At 39.3% G+C, this 19,768-nt stretch overlaps 1 protein-coding gene across 4 annotated transcripts; it reads left to right on the top strand.

Annotated features, from left to right (window-relative positions):
• Positions 1–1,941: 1,941 nt before the first annotated feature.
• Positions 1,942–18,167, top strand: si:dkey-33c9.6 (active breakpoint cluster region-related protein). 4 transcript variants are annotated; one of them, XM_056443098.1, is made up of 23 exons: positions 1,942–2,040; positions 7,403–7,512; positions 7,766–7,860; positions 8,509–8,613; positions 10,276–10,491; positions 10,870–10,977; positions 11,069–11,123; positions 11,194–11,246; positions 11,433–11,570; positions 11,660–11,781; positions 11,854–12,010; positions 12,098–12,217; positions 12,314–12,389; positions 12,793–12,888; positions 13,087–13,161; positions 13,320–13,417; positions 13,760–13,861; positions 14,765–14,928; positions 15,091–15,230; positions 15,898–16,032; positions 16,732–16,837; positions 17,232–17,373; positions 17,965–18,167. In XM_056443098.1, exons 2-23 carry the CDS (start codon positions 7,443–7,445, stop codon positions 18,064–18,066), a joined length of 2,475 nt encoding a protein of 824 aa, XP_056299073.1. In that variant the 5' UTR covers positions 1,942–2,040; positions 7,403–7,442; the 3' UTR covers positions 18,067–18,167. The 4 variants fall into 4 exon arrangements, with proteins under 4 accessions (XP_056299073.1, XP_056299076.1, XP_056299075.1 ...); XM_056443100.1 differs by lacking the exon at positions 1,942–2,040 and having other exon boundaries at positions 7,310–7,494; positions 7,772–7,860; XM_056443099.1 differs by lacking the exon at positions 1,942–2,040 and having other exon boundaries at positions 7,310–7,494.
• Positions 18,168–19,768: the final 1,601 nt, after the last annotated feature.

Genomic DNA, 19,768 nt, shown 5'->3' with positions numbered 1-19,768 from the left:
ACACCAGCCGTCTTAACAAACTGGTTAGGAAGGCTGGCTCCATCATCGGCTGCCAGCTGGAGCACCTGGAACAGGTGGTGGAGAGGAGGTCGTTGAAGAAACTGGTGTCCATATTGGACAACCCGGACCACCCTCTCCACCACCTCCTACAGGGACAGAGGAGTACTTTCTCCAGACGTCTCCTCACGCTCCGCTGCCACAAGGAGAGATACAGGAGAACATTCCTGCCGACGGCTATGAGGCTCTACAACAGTTCACCTCTTGCCAGATCACCCTAACCCTTCTTATATTTTGTGTTTTGTTTTTTTATTCTTGTGTGTTGCTGCTACTGACTCGACAAATTTCCCCTTGGGGATTAATAAAGTATATATCTATCTATCTATCTATCTATATATGTGACGATGTCTTGACAGTCTTTGGCCTTGGACTCTGATAAGCTGATGAATCTGCGGTGATGTGGAAAGGGAGTGTGTAACAGCAGCATGAACCTACTGAAGGTAGAGAGACAGTCATATTTAAAAGAGAATTTAAAAGAACTCGAGCTTCATTTATATTTACAAATCCTGCTACAAATATGTGCTATACATTAGAGTAAATGCCAGCAAGAGGCTGACCGTCAATGCTTTGATATGTGAGTTCTTATGATTGCCAAGAAACTGAATGGCAGATCACATGTCAAGGGAGGCAGTCTTTAATATCATGGCCACATTTATGCAACAAAGAGGGAAATGAGTAAGGAACCCAGGTTGAAACTTGCAAATAGGGGTGTGTATGTCCCACACAATTATCAACCGTTGCAGTGATTTATCAATCTCAAAAAAGTAATACATTACACAAAAATCTGGTTGTAAAAACAGAACCGAGGTGTGTATCGTTGTTTTCCCTTTTGTATACTGGGGCTGAAGTTCAATCGTTTTCAAACTGTTTGTTTGCATTTCGCGCTGTAGCAACAGCAGGTGCGCAACGTGACAAATGACAAATCAGTGCAATTTTAATGAATAATTTCTTTATAACTTTTTTTAATTCCTTTTTTATTTTATGTTGTTTATCGGCTTTTCAAAATGTTCCATATATTCCACATGGAAATTGAGTACACTCGTTTGTTGTTTGTGACGCTTATTTAATATTGCTCCCTGGTTTAGTTTTCATGGTTGAAACACTAAGGAGTTGCAGCTCTGACTGAGCGGAGGAGATAAGGCGAAAGGGGAACGTTCTTCTTTCTCTGTGGACACTCCCCCTCGTTGGGGAGTTGGGTCTGTCCGAGGTCAGCCACACAACCAAAAGCACCAGAACCACTTCCTGTTAAAGCCTTTCCGGTTGCCTCTTCGTTGTTTGTTGGTCCATATGTGGAGACATCCGTCGGATGTAAACAATGAAAAAATAGGGTAAAGGTCCTGTTAAATTGCAGCACCCTGGTAATAAAAAAGTCTGTCATGACCTTAGGTTTAGAAATGAGAGTTTAATCGCAGTTCAGAAGACTTCTCCCCTCGTTAAGGCTTCTCCATAAAAATCTGGGAAACTGTTTGATTCCATAGTCACATGTCTACGACAAGCACAAGATTCTCTACTAAAAAAGGTACGGAATAAATAGAATAATAAGTTTATCAAAGAAGACAAGAACAATAGTTGGACTGCTGAAGCATTCGAACTAATTAACATGAGCATGTCTGGGAGGAAGCTGGAGAGAACCCACAAATGTAATAAAAAGTACAAATTTAATAAAAAGTACAAAAGTAATAAAAAGTACAAAAGTAATAAAAAAGTACAAATGTAATAAAAAGTACAAAAGTAATGAAAAAGTACAAATATAATAAAAAGTACAAAAGTAATAAAAAAGTACAAAAGTAATGAAAATGTACAAATGTAATAAAAAGTACAGTAGCAGTACCAGAACGTGCTGCGTTTGTGCGTCACTCAGAGGCGTAAGCTGATGCGTGACGGCTTCGTGGTGGACGTGAGCGAGGGGGAGCGCAGCCTGCGTCACCTCTTCCTTTACACCGACCTCCTGCTGTGCAACAGAAACAAACCCGCAACCAAAGGGTGAGTGCAGCGGGGAACGGGGTCCACATTCAGAGCGGCCGCTAGTAAACACACAGCATGCACTCCTCCCAGGAAGCAGGAGCAGTACCGGTTCTGCTGGTTTCTGCCTCTCGGCGGTCTCAAACTTCGCTGGGGGGCGGACCAGGAACGCCCGCCAGACGCACACCTTCGCATACACACCGCGAGAACCAAGATGCACCTCCTCCGACAGCAGCTACGGCATTACGCAGTATGTGTGTGTGTGAAAAATGCAGAGAGAGAGTTTGTACACGGGTGTTTTCTTTGAGTGAAATATGAAAATGTGTTTTTTGTAAAGAACGGGTCCAGGGCCATGGCTTTGGCGGCTCGTCGCAGGAAGAAGCTGGAGCAAATGGAGCTGATGCTGTTTACACACTCCCCCTCACTCAATTAACATGAGCATGTCTGGGAGGAAGCTGGAGAGAACCCACGCTGCCAAGGGGAGAACATGCAAACTCCACACAGAGGGAACCCACAGCCCTCTTGCTGTGAGGCGACAGTCTAACCTAAACAAATCTAATAATAGAAAGAATTCTTACATATTGTGTTACACCCATTAAATATAAATATGTTCATTTGTGAAATTGATTTAATTAAATAAATCAAACCATATTTCAGCAGGGCTTGAATAATTTTTTGAGTGCTGTAACTGGAAAAATATAACTTATTGGATCAAAATCACTGTAAAGTAATACAAATTAATAAAGTTATAAAAAATATTAAAGAAAACAAATGTAAACGTAATAAAAAGTAATAAAAAAAGTACAAATGTAGTAAAAAGTACAAATGTAATAAAAAGTACAAAAGTAATAAAAAAGTACAAAAGTAATAAAAAGTACAAATGTAATAAAAAGTACAAAAGTAATAAAAAGTACAAAAGTAATGAAAATTAAATAAAAAGTACAGAAAGTAATTAAAAAGTTAACAAAATGTAAAAAGTACAAAAAAATTATAAAAAAGTTTTTAAAAGTTATAAAAAATCATTAAAAAGGAAAAAAGTACTAAAAAGTAATAAAGTTTAAGTTATAAAAAATTATTCAAAAGTAAAAAAGTTATAAAAAGTACTAAAAAGTAAAAAAGTTATAAGTTATAAAAAAGATTAAAAGTTATAAAAAATTATTAAAAAGTAAAAATGTACTAAAGTAATTAAAAAGTTTTAAAGTTATAAAAAATTATAAAAAAATATAAAAGTACTAATTTTTAAAAAAAAGTAATTAAAAAGTTTTAAAAATGTAAAAAGTTCTAAAAAAGTATTTACAAAGTTTAAAAAAGTAAAAAAATTAAATTAAAAGAGTTATAAACAATTTAAAAAGTAATAAAGTAATACAAAGAAGGGAACTAAGTTATACAGTAGCGAGGTTCATTCTTAACTAATATGAAAAATAAATACAGCTACTAACCAAGTAAATTAGTTGGTATGAGTCTGAATTCATCTTCAGTCAGGAGCAGCCCCACCCATCTAACCTAAAAAACTAACCTCCATATTAAAAAAGTATGAAGAGTTATAAAAAATGTTACAAAAAGTTAAAAAGTTATTTTTTTTTCTTCAAAAAGTTAAAAAGTAAAACAAATGTAATAAAGTATTAAAAACCATTCACACTCACACCTATGGGCAATGTAGAGATCAATTAACATGATCATGTCTTTGGACTGTGGGAGGGAGCTGGAGAGGGAACCAACGCTGCCAAGGGGAGAACACGCAAACACCACACTGAAAGGACCACCCCGACCGGGAATTGAACCCACAGCCTTCTTGCTGTGAGGCTACAGTGTTAGGCACTACACCACCGTTCAGCCCCACGCATCTTACCTACAAAACTAACCTCCATATAAAAAAGTTAAAAAGTAATAAAAAAGATAAAAAGTATTAAAAAGTAATGAAAATGTAATAAAGTATTTAAAACCATTCACACTCACACCTATGGGCAATTTAGAGATCAATTAACCTGAGCATTTCTTTGGACTGTGGGAGGGAGCTGGAGAGGGAACCCACGCTGCCAAGGGGAGAACATGCAAATTCCACACAGAAAGGACCACCCCAACCAGGAATTGAACCCACAGCCCTCTTGCTGTGTTAGGCACTACAACACCGTGCAGCCCCATGCATGTAACCTAAAAAACTAACCTCCATATAAAAAAGTTAAAAAGTAATAAAAAAGATAAAAAGTATTAAAAAAGTAATGAAAAGTTATTAAAAAGTTATTAAAAAAGTAATACATTTTTTATAAAGTATTAAAAACCATTCACACCCATATTCACACCTATGGGCAATTTAGAGATCATGAGCATGATCATGAGCATGTCTTTGGACTGTGGGAGGAAGCTGGAGAGAACCCACGCTGCCAAGGGGAGAAGATGCAAACTCCACACAGAGGGAACCCACAGCCCTCTTGCTGTGAGGCGACAGTCTAACCTAAACAAATCTAATAATAGAAAGAATTCCTACATTTTGTGTTACATCCATTAAATATAAATAAATGTTCATTTGTGAAATTGATTTAATTAAATAAATCAAATCATATTTCAGCAGGGCTTGAATAATTTTTTGAGCGCTGTAACTGGAAAAATATAACTGTTATTGGATCAAAATCACTGTAAAGTAATACAAATTCATAAAGTTATAAAAAAATTAAAGAAAAAAAAAAGTAAACGTAATAAAAAGTAAAAAGGTAACGAAAAAGTACAAATGTAATAAAAAGTACAAAAGTAATAAAAAAGTACAAAAGTAATAAAAAGTAATAAAAAGTACAAAAGTAATGAAAAAGTACAAAAGTAATGAAAAAGTACAAAAGTAATGAAAAAGTACAAAAGTAATAAAAAGTACAAAAGTAATGAAAAAGTAATAATGTAATAAAAAGTAAAAAAAGTACAAAAGTAATGAAAATGTAATAAAGTATTTAAAAAGTTAAAAAAATGTAAAAAGTACTAAAAAGTCATAACAAATTTAAAGTTATAAAAAATTATTCAAAAGTACAAAAGTACTAAAAAGTTATACAAAAGTTTAAAAGTTATAACAAATTTTTAAAAAGTAAAAAAGTACTAAAAAGTTATAAAAAAGTTTAAAAGTTATAAAAAATTATTAAAAAGTAAATTATTAAAAAGTAAATTATTAAAAAGTAAATTATTAAAAAGTAAATTATTAAAAAGTAAATTATTAAAAAGTAAATTATTAAAAAGTAATTAAAGTACTAAGTTATAAAAAGTAAATTATTAAAAAGTAAATTATTAAAAAGTAAATTATTAAAAAGTAAAAATGTACTAAAGTTCTAAAAAAGTCTAAAAGTTATAAATCATTATTAGAAAGTTATCAAAAAGTTTAAAAGTTATAAAAATTATTAAGTTTAAAAAAGTCTAAAAAAAAAAAGTTCAATTATTATTATAAAAAAAAAAAAGTAGTAGTTTAAAAAGGTAAAAAAATAATTAAAAAAGTTATAAACAATTTTAAAAGTAATAAAGAAATACAAAGAATGGAAATAAGTTATACAGTAGCGAGGTTCATTCTTCACTAATATGAAACAGTTAAATAACAGTTAAATAACAGTTAAATAACTATAATAGCTATCAAAAGAAGCTGAATTATAAAGTTATAGCTAACAATTGTGTCAACATTTTAAAGGTGGAATTGTTTCTTTAGCTGAATGTTTGCTGATATTGTAAGCTTTTAAATTTGAACAAGTTTAAGCGGATTTGAAGCTTTTCTCCATAAAAATGGTAATCATTTGATAATGTAGAAAGATAAAAAAATATCTGAAAATATACAGTAAAAGTTGAAGATTATGTCAACATTCAAAAAAAAAATGATTGAATTAGCTGAAAGTATGAAGATCTTAGAAGCTTTTAAATTTGAAGACTGTCTCCATTGTGATCCCATTCAAAATAATAACCATAAAATATTTATAATATCAACAGCTGAAGAGTTAGAAATATGAAAATTCATTATCCTCTATTCATGTAGAAGCTGAATTCTTTAATATTTGAATGGTTTAAATAGCTGAATATATGAAGGACTGGAAGAGGGACAAAAAAGGTATGGAAGGAATATAATAATAAGTTTATTAAAGAAGACAAGAACAATAGTTGGACTGCTGAAACATTCCAACGAATTAAAGTTTTTCCTTTTTTAAAACAGTAACTCACAAACTTAAAACCATAAGGTGGACACAAACCTCTCTGACTGAATACTATGATGCTCCCTCTCTGCTGCATGTGTAAATAAGGAAGTGGATTTGTAAACAACAAATCCACTTAAAAAGGTGACGCCATGTCGGCGTTGTGTTGGTTTGTACTTCCCCCAAGTGGCGAACATATATTGTTGATGGTTATATGTACATATATGTATATATGGATGGTTTATAGCACCATCCATACTACAGCCAAGGCTCCCAAATGGACTGACACATCTTTAAATACAAAACAGAACAATATAATCTAAGTAACCTATGTTTTATGATGCCTTTTTAGTGAACACAAGTACAACTAAGTATTTGGATTTATAATGGATGTAAACACAAAATGCATATTATTAATTATTTGTTAAACGTTTTCAATAAAAAAAAATAGATCTCAACTTTATGTGGCCACTTGTGATGTATTGGTCATTGCTAAACTCAAAATACTTAGCTCTTAAAAAGAGTGTCAGCCCGTATACTAGAGATGTGACGTCACAAACAGAGCCGCGTCCACATTTACTGCAGAGGGCAGCGTGGCACTATAAAAAGAGGCTCTTGGCTACAAACATTGAAATTCATTCATGTTTAACACACTTCATGCAGGAATATGCCGCCGTTTAATATACATTTCCCCAAGTTAACGTCTCTGTTTAAATATTTGGATGATTTGGGGGTTACATGCACTTTTTATATTTACTTCTCTTTGTGTGAACTAATAGCTGTTAATATACAGTAGGTCCCGTTCAGTTGTATCACTGAGACTGATCTTTAATCTATTGTTAGACTATGTATCATTTGAATATGCTTTACATTTGTATTGCTAGATATATGCAGCGTTACATGTTTATGACTTGTAAAGTGATCATGGCAAGTAAAAACTACACCCTCCAGGCTGCGGTCAGAATAACAGATATGGTAAAGTAAAATATAGCAACTAGTTAAAGGTTAATATGCAGTTGTGAAGATTAGATAGTAAATATCCTGCAACCGCGATGCTGACATCGGCTCATTTACAGGAAGTGAAGTGCAACTGCGGGACTGGATTTAACAGCAGGTGCCAGTTCTCATTGTCGGCGTTTCCCAGACAGAACGGAAGCTCCATTTTCCCCTTTTGCGCACCCGTTAGAGAAAGAGGAAGTTTCTCTCTGAGTGTTTTTCTCGTGCTGCGTCTCCAGAGCTCAGCCCGCATCGTGAGAAGAGGACACCCGAGCCCCGATGGACGTCTACCAGGAGGCCGTGGGCTATCTGGAGTCACGGCACGTCCCAGGTGAGGGAAGGAGACAAGGTGTGTGTTGTGTGTAGAAAGTGGTTCATCGTCAAAGAAAAAATCTAAAAGAATCTAATCTGAAAAATGATGTTTTTTGTGGAAAATGCATCATAATCTATTCTAAAATTTTGATTTTTCCTAATCCACCTCAGTCAAAGATCCACTAAATTGTTGTGCATTGAAGAACATTCATGTTGAAGGGGGGGAAGCAGATACGGGAACACATACTACTACAACTACTGTACATGTATTGTGTGTGTTTGTGTGTCAGTTGTAGTTGAAGCAGAGACTGAAGTTCTGGAGGAGGACGTGTTCCAGGAATGTTCTCCTCTCCACCCTGAGAGCTTAGACTTGCCAGACACCCCTGTGAGTTTGCATCGCTTCACTTTACAGGTGTATAGTTTTTTTTATGACAGACATACCAGTTGTAAAACAGAGAGGATACTATATGATGCACTCCTATAAAAAGCTATAGCAGGTCCTGGAGTTATACCTCATATTTAGCTAAAGTTATCTGATCTATTGGCTATCCATTGACCTACATTAGTACAAAAACAATACATGCAGTCATAGATACTCCAATGTCCAACTTGTTTTGGACCTTTATTCTATCAGAAAAGGCTTGAAAAAGACAGGAAACAAAACTAAATTAAAAAGTGTAACCAATGTGTGACGTTGACTTTACTTCCTTTTTTTTCTCATCTCAGTATGTTGAAAAGTAACCCTTCTGTTTCCCAAAAACAGTGCACATTTGATAAAGGTGGCAACATACAGAAGTTTCATGTTGTATATGGTTTGAGCATTTTGTTTGCCAAAAGGTAACTCACAGAAAAATACATGTCGTCATGATTCAAAGTCGTCTTCATCATTTTGATTTTTATCCTTGTCAATCTCGTCACGGCTGTTTCACACGTCAACTATTGCAGCATTTGAAGTGTCACTGACTGAATGAATGGTCTGGACCCTGATTTTGGGACTGACTTTGATGTAATCCTTGAATATCTGTGATTTCAGACGTTATGCAGCCCGAAGGAAATGTTGGAGAGGAGGCTCGTGCTCCTGAAGGGCATCCTGGGGAGTGAGGAGGTTTACCTCAGAGAGCTGGACACTCTGCTGACGGTAACATACACGCACCAAAATGAAAATAAGTTTCCTGATTTCAGCGTTAAAACTTTAACTCACGTTATTCATTGAGCTATTCCAAATTGCAAAATCAAGGGAAAACCCCTGTTGATGTAATTATTGTGACGGTTAAACTTCCTCTTTGCTGCTCTGCTGTCATCTCATCGCAAACACAAATAAAACATGATTTTCTTTAACCCTTGTGTCGCCTTCGGGTCAATTTGACCCGATTCAATGTTTAACCCTCCTGTTACCTTTATATTTACTAACATATTCTACCCTTGAGGTCAATATGACCCCAGCTATTAAAATCTCCAGAAAATTATTAGAATTAATATTGTTTTCCAAGTTTAAGTGTGAGGTACTTTATGTTTGTTTGTTGACTCCCGAAAGAACACCGACATTAAACATTGAATCGGGTCAAATTGACCCGAAGGCGACAGGAGGGTTAAATCATGTGGCCTCAGGTAGAATCGGCGCCTGAGAATTGTAAAACACGTCTACTTGACATGAATGCAAAGGAGGGTCTGTGTGTTTGTTTGTGTGTTTACTAAGTAGCCTACGAGCAGCAGTCACATGCATATGGTTCGCGTGTCACACAAGATCATAATGCAGAACATCCCATGTCTTTGTTGTTCAGCTTCCTTATTCAACCACAAATGGATTGTTCTCCATCAACGATGAGGTTCCCCCTTTTTTTCTCTCAGAAGATTGATAGGCCTACTACTTTAATGGAAGCTACAGCTAGCAGCAGGTTAATTTAGCTTAGCATAAAGACTATAAACAGCCTGTCCCCGTCCAAAGCTATCAAAACCCACACACATGCACCTCTAAAGGTCACAAATGAACATGCTATAGCTGCAAAAAAAATGATAACATTATGTGTCTGGCAACTGTTTACGGTCAACGAATACAGCTAATGCTAGCTTAGGCTTGAACAAAGAGCTAGTTGGTGAGCTTTAGAGATGCAGACAGACTGTTTCCTGTTGACATTGAGTTTGTTACATTTGTTGTTGTTGTTGTTACACACCAGGCTAGCTGCTTCCCAAAATGTTAAGCATACTTTCATGTCTTTATGCTAAGCTAAGCTAAGCGACGGCTAGCTGTAGCTTCATATTAACTGTACAGATATGAGAGATAAATCAATCATCTCATTTAACTTCTGCAAGAGAGTGGATAAGCAGACATTACTCTAATAGCAACTGGCATTCCTGTTATTAGCTTTTCACTTTAGTCTTTTCAGTGAGAGCAAAGCATTGCTGAGATGTCTTTTTAATTTCTGAGGGTTTCTGTTAAGAGCAGAAAAAGTCTCAAGGTGTGCTTTCTCTTTTATCTCTGCTCTTATCAACAACAGCATAAACCCCTAGTTTCTTATTCATTTCAAACTCGCGGAAAAGAGGAGAAATGATTCATGAAGTCGATGTTTGGTCTGAATACTGTTGTCGCTCAGCAGTGCGTATATTTAGTATGTGCTCGTTTTTATTCAGCAGCGGTTTGAGAGTTGTGAACTGTTTGTTCACACGTTCTTCTTTCACCTCACTTCTCCGCCGCCTTTCTCTCTAATCTTCGACACACTCAGCTTGTTCTCACCGACATCCATTGACCTTTGGCCTCTCTGCTTGTGCAGCTCAAGTTCTTCAAACTTCTATTTCCCTGCAGCCCATGAAGGCTCTGCGCGCCTCAGCCGGGACCTCCCAGCCAGTCCTGTCCAGTCAACAGGTCCAGACTGTTTTCTACCAGGTGCCTGAGATCAGAGACATGCACCAAAGCTTCTATTCTGGCCTGAAGGCCCGGCTGACTGAGCCCGGTCCTGGGCAGGACGGAGAGATCTACACAGCCTTTGATCTGATGGTGGGAGACCTGTTCCTGAAGATGGTAAGTTCTTTAGTGTCTAGATATAGAAGAAGGAGAAGAAGGGATATTGAACGGTTTTCTGTGGCCCAAAATAAAAAATATAAAAATAAATAACAAAAATGAATAAATAACAAATAAATACAATTAAAAATGTAAAATAAAAAATTCCTATAAAATATTTTCTTTACCTTTGTCTTTTCCTGGAGACTGTTCATACTACATTTGATATACCTCTTTATTGAGTGCCTTCTTCTTACCTTTTTTAAATAGATGTTGAAATTGTTAAATGGCAGACCTCGTGTTTGGGGAAGAAGTAGATATTTTAAAAAAGTAAAAAAATCACATTGAAATTTCCCCCTCCCTCCATCTATCCATCCATCCGCTATTCTGCTGTCACAGGTAAACCAGATTGGGCTGTACGGTGGTTTCATTGGAAACTACGAGGAAGCCGTTGAAGTTGTTCGCAGGTGCACGCTCTCAGACCCTCGCTTCCGAACCCTGGCTCAGGTACCACAAACTCTTCACATCCAGAGGGAGCACCTACTGTACCAAGCCGTGTACTCAGGTTATCCCAACCGCTCTCCCTTTATCTCTCCAGAGCATGATGTCTAGAAACGGCTCAAACAAAACTCCAACCAAATACACATTTGAAGGTACATCATCTTAATTTGTCTTTGATAACTTGTTGAATGACAGTGTCTAATTTTTTATTTTATTTTGCAGCTCTACTGTACAAGCCTCTGGACAGAGTAACCAAGACCACACTCGTGCTGCACGTGAGATAATTAATACATTCTTGAACCTATTTAGCTTCTCCTGTTGTTCTCTAACCATGCTCATCTTTCTTTTGCATTTGCATCAATAATTTGATGACGTAATGACTTCACTTGGACTGTAATTGAAGCACAGTGCCAGGACTTGGCAAAAAGTCGAATCTTAACAACCTCTCTGTGATCTCGTAGGACCTCCTGAAGACGACGCCACAGCAGCACAGAGATTACAGAAGATTACAAGAAGCTCTGAGATTGTCCCGCAGCTTCCTGTCTGGCATCAACGAGAGTTCTCAATGCAAACGAGAAGTCACGCTCAGTCACGGCATGGTGAGGCTTGCAAAACGAATTAAAATCGACATAGAATAGCTGCCTGTGCGTTACACCCCGAGAACGTGCTGCGTTTGTGCGTCACTCAGAGGCGTAAGCTGATGCGTGACGGCTTCGTTGTGGACGTGAGCGAGGGGGAGCGCAGCCTGCGTCACCTCTTCCTTTACACCGACCTCCTGCTGTGCAACAGAAACAAACCCGCAACCAAAGGGTGAGTGCAGCGGGGAACGGGGTCCACATTCAGAGCGGCCGCTAGTAAACACACAGCATGCACTCCTCCCAGGAAGCAGGAGCAGTACCGGTTCTGCTGGTTTCTGCCTCTCGGCGGTCTCAAACTTCGCTGGGGGGCGGACCAGGAACGCTCGCCAGACGCACACCTTCGCATACACACCGCGAGAACCAAGATGCACCTCCTCCGACAGCAGCTACGGCATTACGCAGTATGTGTGTGTGTGAAAAATGCAGAGAGAGAGTTTGTCCACGGGTGTTTTCTTTGAGTGAAATATGAAAATGTGTTTTTTGTAAAGAACGGGTCCAGGGCCATGGCTTTGGCGGCTCGTAGCAGGAAGAAGCTGGAGCAAATGGAGCTGATGCTGTTGACACACTCCCCTGTTTACACACTGGAGCTGCACAGCCCCAGTGGCAAGGTACACACACACACACCCTGTCCCTGTCAACAAAGTCTCACTTTTGAATACTGATTAACGACTAAAAAGACAACGATCTGCTTTACCTTATTCCAGAGTCACACCCTCCTCCTCTCCTCCCTGTTTGAGCTTGAAGAATGGAGAGAAGTCATTGACAAGCTCACGAAAGACAGTAAGTTCACAGCTGTTGACCCATCTGGAGGTCGGGAGTCAAATGTACTTGCATTGCTAGATTATTGCAGACCCACACACCTTCCTCTAAGGCCACATATACATCATGTGCAATATGGGTCTTTACTTCACACACTAAGGAGAACTTCAGGATTTGGACAAATAACTGTAGGAAAGTAATGTAATAAAATTCCCACTTCAGAAAGAGAAATAACATTAAGACACAAGCACAACAAGATTTCACAACATTAAGACGCATCACGTGTTTGTGTTTATTAATGGGTTCAGGATTGAGTTGACTTGATGTCATCTTGGATTTTAAATTCACTGAAGCTTCTTTCCCGGAGCCACTCTGGCTCTGTGTGCTGATTGGTCTCTTTCGTTTCCTGTGTGTTGTTTATCAGACATAGAAACCGTCCCTCCAGACCTGCTCACCCTCACCAGTGCATGCGTGAAACTAAGGATGACCCAGCAGCCACCACTTCACAGCACACGTGCTGGTACAGCCGCCATCTCCCTCCTCCTCACCACAGAGCCACATCCTGTGTCTGAAATACAATACACGGACTCTTGTGGGATTCTTGATCTTTTAATGCTGGTGTACAAAACTGTCTTTGTCTTTCTCATCTTGCTCAGTTTCACTTTTGTTCAGGACGATTAAATCCAATGAGCCTCAGGATGTCTTTGTCTCTCACCAGTGGAGGACGAGGAGTCTCTGTGCGGGACTCTGAGTGTGGCCGTCCACTCTGCCTGCGGCTTGCAGCAACCAACCTGTATGTTTAAGATGAGATTTTTACATTTTCAATCACACTCAATTAGTCAGTGAAAAAATAAACCGTAATCATAGAAATTTACCTCAAACTGAAGAAGATAAATGTTTATATCTGAATGATGAAATAATGGTGATTTCCCTTTTCCCTTTTTCTTTCAGCTGTGTATGTGTGTGTGGAAGTGGATGGCTCCGAGTTTTATGATAAACAAGTTCAAACACACTCATCAGTCCCCAGCCTCAACCCACATTGGGACCAGGTCAGTTATTGTTTAGTAAATAATTGAATGCACATTGGCCCTGAGTGTAAAATAACAGAGTTAATCTGATATGAAAGGCAGATGATTTGTCGACCAGATTTCAGGGCGGTATATGACTTCTTCATGTCTAGACAGCATCCCACATGATGTGAGGCTTCAGGAGGATTAAAAAGTCGTCACTGTGACCAGACCACGCTGGGCTTTAAACATGATCAGTGGCAGTAAAATCGACACTAAATCCAACCGGTAGCCCGGATCAGAAGACTTTAAAATGCTCCCGTCGAAGCTTCTGGACACTGCTGTCGCCGTCGGTGTTAACGCCACGACCCTTCTGTGGAGCAGGAGCTGTGTTTCCAGGTGGACGGGGCACAGGAGCTGAGGCTGCTGTGTGTGAGCGAGTCAGATGGACAGCATGACATCGTCCTGGGCAAAACGTCTGTCAAGGTATGGAGACGGACTGAGCTTCAGATTTATCATCGTTGTGATTCTGGTTCACTTTCACCACTTGCACGAGTGTTATTTAAAAAAACATGAAAAACAACCCCTAATATACTGACTCTATGCCGCTTGTAGAACACCAAACGGCTTTGATTTTTGAAATTTCCCCACTGTGGGACGAATAAAGGAATATCATATCATATCATAACACATAGACAGGGTTCATACGCTCATGGAAAACCTGGAAAAGTCATGGAATTTTAAAATGGTTATTTCTAGGCCTGGAAAAGTCATGGAAAAAACTTAAATCATAAAAGTTTGGGAAAAGTCATGGAAATTGTTATAATCACATGTTCATTTACGCCGAGTTTGAAATAATTAATACGTTTTTTAAAAGAAAGACGCTCAAAATATAAGCCGGCGTACGTTCTCAATACGCACAATTTTCAAAAATGTTCATGTTTATACCGAGATTTCAGTTTGGTCATGGAAATTTGGTTTAAAGTCCTGGAAAAGTCATGGAAAAGTCATGGAAATCCATTGGTCAAAATGTGTAAGAACCCTGCATAGAGGTGACTAGCTCGTGCATTTAGTTGCTAAAGAGCCAGACATTTGTAGAGTTGGTGGAGACCAAAATGGAGAAAGTAAATATTGTATTGCATTTAGCAGTTGGCCAGAAACACTAATGTTGCCCCTTTGCTGCTGGATGTATGTGTGTGTGTAGCTATGTGTCCATGTTATGTCTTTCAATTAATGATGCTTTAAAGATATAAAAAATGGGGATAGATCTTGATTTACACTAGATTCACATCCGAAGAATTTTATTTTTAAATTCACAATACAAATCATTGTGTTTTTTTCCGAAACACCTGCTGTCATGTCTTGTTTTCTAATCTCTTTGTCCGTCAGTTGGACACTAAAACCCTGAGGAGGCGATGGAGGAGACAGACGCTACGCCTTGGCCAGGTGGAGGTGACTCTCTCCCTGAAGTACTGTGCCCACCCGCTTGAACCGCCGAGTGCGACGGCTCCACAGAAACCCGTCTTCTGCGTCTCCATTGAGACGCTGGCTCAGTAAGTCCCTGCTGCCGGCCCCGCCTGGGCTCACGGGGCCGTCGGAAAGGCTGGAAACCCAAAGCTGCAGTTCAGTCTTGAGTTGTATTCCCACTCAAGAGTGGAATCTGAAATTCTACATCTACACATCTTTTCTTTTAAATACTTTCACATCCCGGTCAGGCAGGAGGGAGTGCTCGTCCCACATGTGGTGCGCTGCTGTGTGGAGGAGGTGGAGAGGAGAGGCCTGGACGAGGTGGGCATCTACCGGGTTTCAGGAACCAGCAGTGACATCGGCACGCTCAAGGCTGCGTTCAACAGCAGTAAGAGGAGAACGCGGCCAGCTTTCTGTCGGCATGTGCTGTTTGTTCTGTGGCAGCTCGAGTTTTGTTTCGTTGCCTTTTTCACACTCAAAGTTCAACTGAGGCTGATAGGAATGTCATTAGTTTGTGGGTATTTTGCCATGAACCAAAGTATTGAGCTAACAGAAATGTTGAACTGGCGATGGCGCCAGATGTTGGATTAGAGTTTCATTCGCAATTCATCCTCCATGAATGTTTTAACCCTAAATTCACTGAAATCCATGCGAAGATTTTTGAGTTATCTCACTGTGGCTTTAAAGGAAAACCAGACCGTCATCAAAATCATTAGGATTCACCCTCTGGGGACCACGAAGGTCTGAACAAAATGTCACGGTCCAGCCAACAGTCGCTGAGACATAATTCCATCTGGACCGAACTGGCGGGCTCACCAACATTTCCATCCGTAGGGCGATGATTACAAAATTCTGCTCACCACCTCTGAAAGATGACCGCCACTTTAGGCGGAATTACTGGTATCACCACTATAAAAAAATCTTTGTCAGCTGCTGCTTTTACAGAACTATAACCATGCTTTTTTTCTTTTCTCGTGCGGATAAGAAAGGAAGTGTATGCCAAAAGACGACACGGCGATATTGATCGCGACCGTCGCGGTTCTGCCCCCGCTCAGATCTGCGTGAAGCGGTGACCAAGCTGAGGAGCGCCGAGGTGAACGTCGTCTCCGGGGTTCTCAAGCTGTTCTTCAGAGAGCTGCCCGAGGCGCTTGTGCCCATGAAGATCTTCCAGAGCCTGGCCAAGACCCTGAGTAAGGCCACAGAAAACATGTCATCATCGTAACCCGGAGGGATCAAATGGGTGTTTATTCTTTATTAGGTTGGGAAAGTTTAAGGCCATTTGACCTTTAAGACTTCAGTTTCAGTAAATGAGTTCATAGAAAGTTATGTTCAGAGGACATTTGTTGTCATTCATAGATAATTCATCACAATATACATACAATAATTTATACAAATCACCTTTTAACCCTTGTGTTGCCGTAGGGTCATTTTGACCCGAATCAATATTACACCCTCCCCCCGCCTTAGGATTAATTTGACCCCATTCAATGTTTAATGTCGGTGTTCTTTCGGTAGTCAACAAACAAACATAAAGTGCCTCACACTTAAACTTGGAAAACAATATTAATTCTAATAATTTTCTGGAGGTTTTAATTGCTGGCGTCAAATTGAACCCAAAGGGTAAAATATGTTAGTAAATATAAAGGTAACAGGAGGGTGAAACATTGAATCGGGTCAAAATGACCCAAAGGCAGGGGGAGGGTGTAATATTGATTCGGGTCAAAATGACCCTAAGGCAACACAAGGGTTAAACAGAAATCTGCCGTGAATATATTCCCTTTAAAATATGTTTCCATGTAAAGTGAAACAAATGGGCTCTAAATGGCATTGATAAATGTATTTAAAATGTTTTTCCAACCATGTGAACTGTGTGATTCCCTCCGCTGTAGAGATCCAGGACGTAACCTCCCGGCTGGCGTCCATGTTGTCCCTGCTGCAGTCCTGCTCCGAACCCAACCGCCACACCTTGCTGTACCTCCTGCACCACCTCCAACGGTCTGTCATCAATGAGAGTAGATTAGATTAGATTAGATATTCCTTTATTAGTCCCACAGTGGGGAAATTGCAGGATCACTGTAGCAGGTGCATGTTAGAGCAGTAATACAAGATACAAATAAAAACACTAACAATAACGATACTAAATATACAAAGGAATACAAAATACACACACAAGGCAGTGACCAAAGTGAATTCACAGCAGATTAAAGTGTCCAGGATAAAGTGCTGAGTGTGCCAAGATCTCCGTTTACAATTACACAACAGCACAAAGTTGAACTGTCGGGAAAACTAATAACAGAGATAGATGTTAGCTCTATTCCCACTGAGTATGTTACGCTGCCTCTACTCAACCTAATATTTCTTTCATTTTATTTTTGTCATTTTTCTCCAGAGTCTCAGAGAAGCAAGCGGTCAACCGGATGTCTCTGATGAACCTGGCCACGGTGTTCGGTCCGAGCCTCTTACGCCTCCCTGTGGTCGGGCTCGGGCACGACGGTCCCACCATGGACATCTCCCAGGAGGTGGTGGTGCAGGTGGGAACGGAGTAGCATAAAGTACTGCTGAATAGAGAGAAAGATTCATGTTTTTGAAGTCGCAATATTTCAACACATTCTGCCTATAGAAGGTATTTGCTTGCTAAACAGTTGCATGTGTGAGGGATGAATTTATTTTATTGTTGAGCTGTAGAAATTTTTCTTTATTCAAACCAAGTTTTGTTTTTTTATACATTTTTTCAATCATTATTATTATTTTTTTACCAACATTTTAAGGCAATTTTTAAGCCTTTTTCTCACCGGAAGGAAAAAAAGAAACTGTTTTTATTGATAAAAAAAGTATTCTAAATTAGATATATACAACAACAAAATATATACTAGTTTCTTTATTAAATATCGAACAATTAGTCTCTAATTATAAACTCCTTCAGGTTGCTAAACCCCTCCCAAAATTACCATAAATAAAGGTCATGTCCACGGCCATCGAAGGTAGCTCGAGCTAGGATTACTATTTACAGATAATAACCTATTTGAAATGAAGCTGGTCAAGTTTAGAAGTCTTTCCAGAGAAGCTCGCCCACAGCGTCGAGGTTCGAGGAGACTTAATAAACTCCCCGTGTGTGTTTTTAGGTCCAAGTGGTTTTCTGCTACCTGCAGTGCAACAACCTCCCTGAAGCCCAGACGTCTCGGCCACATGACTCAGACGCTGAAGATGAGACCACCCACAAGTGAGACCACCATCAGTGTCACGGCAGGCAACGACTCTGTCGTGTAAAGAAAGATATGGAGACAAGACAATAGAAATATTTATTGATTAAAAAAATATACTGTGACTGTAAAATGTCGTCATTTTTTTGGTAAGATGAAATTGTAATTAATTAAAATGTGACATTCAAAATAAGCTGTTTCTATTTAGTGCAGCAGCAATAGTTGTCAGATACAACCAACTCATTTAATTCCACACATCATCCATATGCAACATTATTTATCACAGACCTGCTATTATTTCAGCTTTCAATCACAAGTGTCACTTTGTCATGAAATAATATATTTTTGTGTTGACTTATTGTCCGTGACCGCTAAAAGTTGAAGTTTAAAGTCCCACAATGTACATTTAATGCACTATTATTCACAATATAAGTTTGAAACTGAAATCTAATGTATGTGTGTAATATATAATGTGTGTACCAGGGGCGCTCTAGACGGCAATATTTATGTACTGATATCTATTTATCTATCGAATAACAGAGGGGGGGGGGGGGGGCTCTGTCATTTATGAACGTGGTGGCACAATGTGAAGTTAAAATGTGGTTGAGAAAAAGTCCGGGTTGCAGATGTTGTAAAAACGGGTCAGGGGGTCGCCTCCCCGAGCCTGAAAACCAATCGGTTACGGTTCAAATCCAACTAGACGGAGTTCACCACGAAGTATACGCCTCATAAAAGTTATTCACACACACACACACACACATACACACACCATGTTGGGAGCCAACACACACATGCGGCCCATGTTCGACCCATCCACACCCCAGATGGGGAGTCTCTTTTCATCCCCACCACCTGGGCAGGCCGGGCTAGTGTTACCCCCCAACTTTTACCCCCCTCCACTCTTTTTGATCGCTAATCCCGGACCCCCGACTCCAACCCTCCCGCACTAATAGACTCTGAGTGGACGCCATAACAACATCCAGAACCAACTGAAAGAAAATGGTGGCTCGCCCTGCTGCCCTCTGAGCCATAAATCACCTGTTCCCTCTAACACGATGGCTGCCAAAATAAAGTTCCGCTTGGCGACTACAAAGACGGAGTGAGGTTCAGGCTGCAGACTACAAAGCCGGGGAGGGTCCGAGGCGTCCCAGACATTTGGGACCGACGGCCAGACGACTGGCGGACACCTGGAGGTGGTGGGAACATTTTTACGGGAGAAGTCGGTTTCTGGACATGTGACGGCACATGTTCACACTTACTGTCTCGTCTCCAATTATACGGTCAAGTTATTTGTGTGGAAAGCCGTTGCGACATAATGTGGGGGAGTGATTTGATAAATCTATATGCAAAATAAACACAAACCAACGTTAAACTCTTAATGTACTGACCTTGACGTTAGTGTTTTAGAGAGGATGATCTCAAGGTCACGTGAAGCACTTGGGTAACCGACACACACGGAAAGCCAGCGTGACCTTCTCACACAAGCTTCTTTACGCGTTGATCAAAATGGTATTATCCTGTGAATCATGACGTTGTCAAGCATCTATTTTATTTACAGCTTCTACAGACTTTTGCAGCACTTGAGTTTTTTTTTTTACCATGACCTTCTTTATGGTCCACATGCAAATTGTTTGGAACTGTTCACATTATTTCCCTTTTTTTAATCACATAGGATTTCATGTGTTTAAAAAAAATCTCTGACTAAGTTTTTTTTGTGTGTGCGTGA

Source organism: Pseudoliparis swirei, chromosome 21 (genome assembly GCF_029220125.1).
Source record: "Pseudoliparis swirei isolate HS2019 ecotype Mariana Trench chromosome 21, NWPU_hadal_v1, whole genome shotgun sequence".
Classification (NCBI taxonomy): domain Eukaryota; kingdom Metazoa; phylum Chordata; class Actinopteri; order Perciformes; family Liparidae; genus Pseudoliparis; species Pseudoliparis swirei.
Note: the sequence above shows the minus strand (reverse complement) of the source record. Positions and strands in the feature narration are given on the sequence as shown.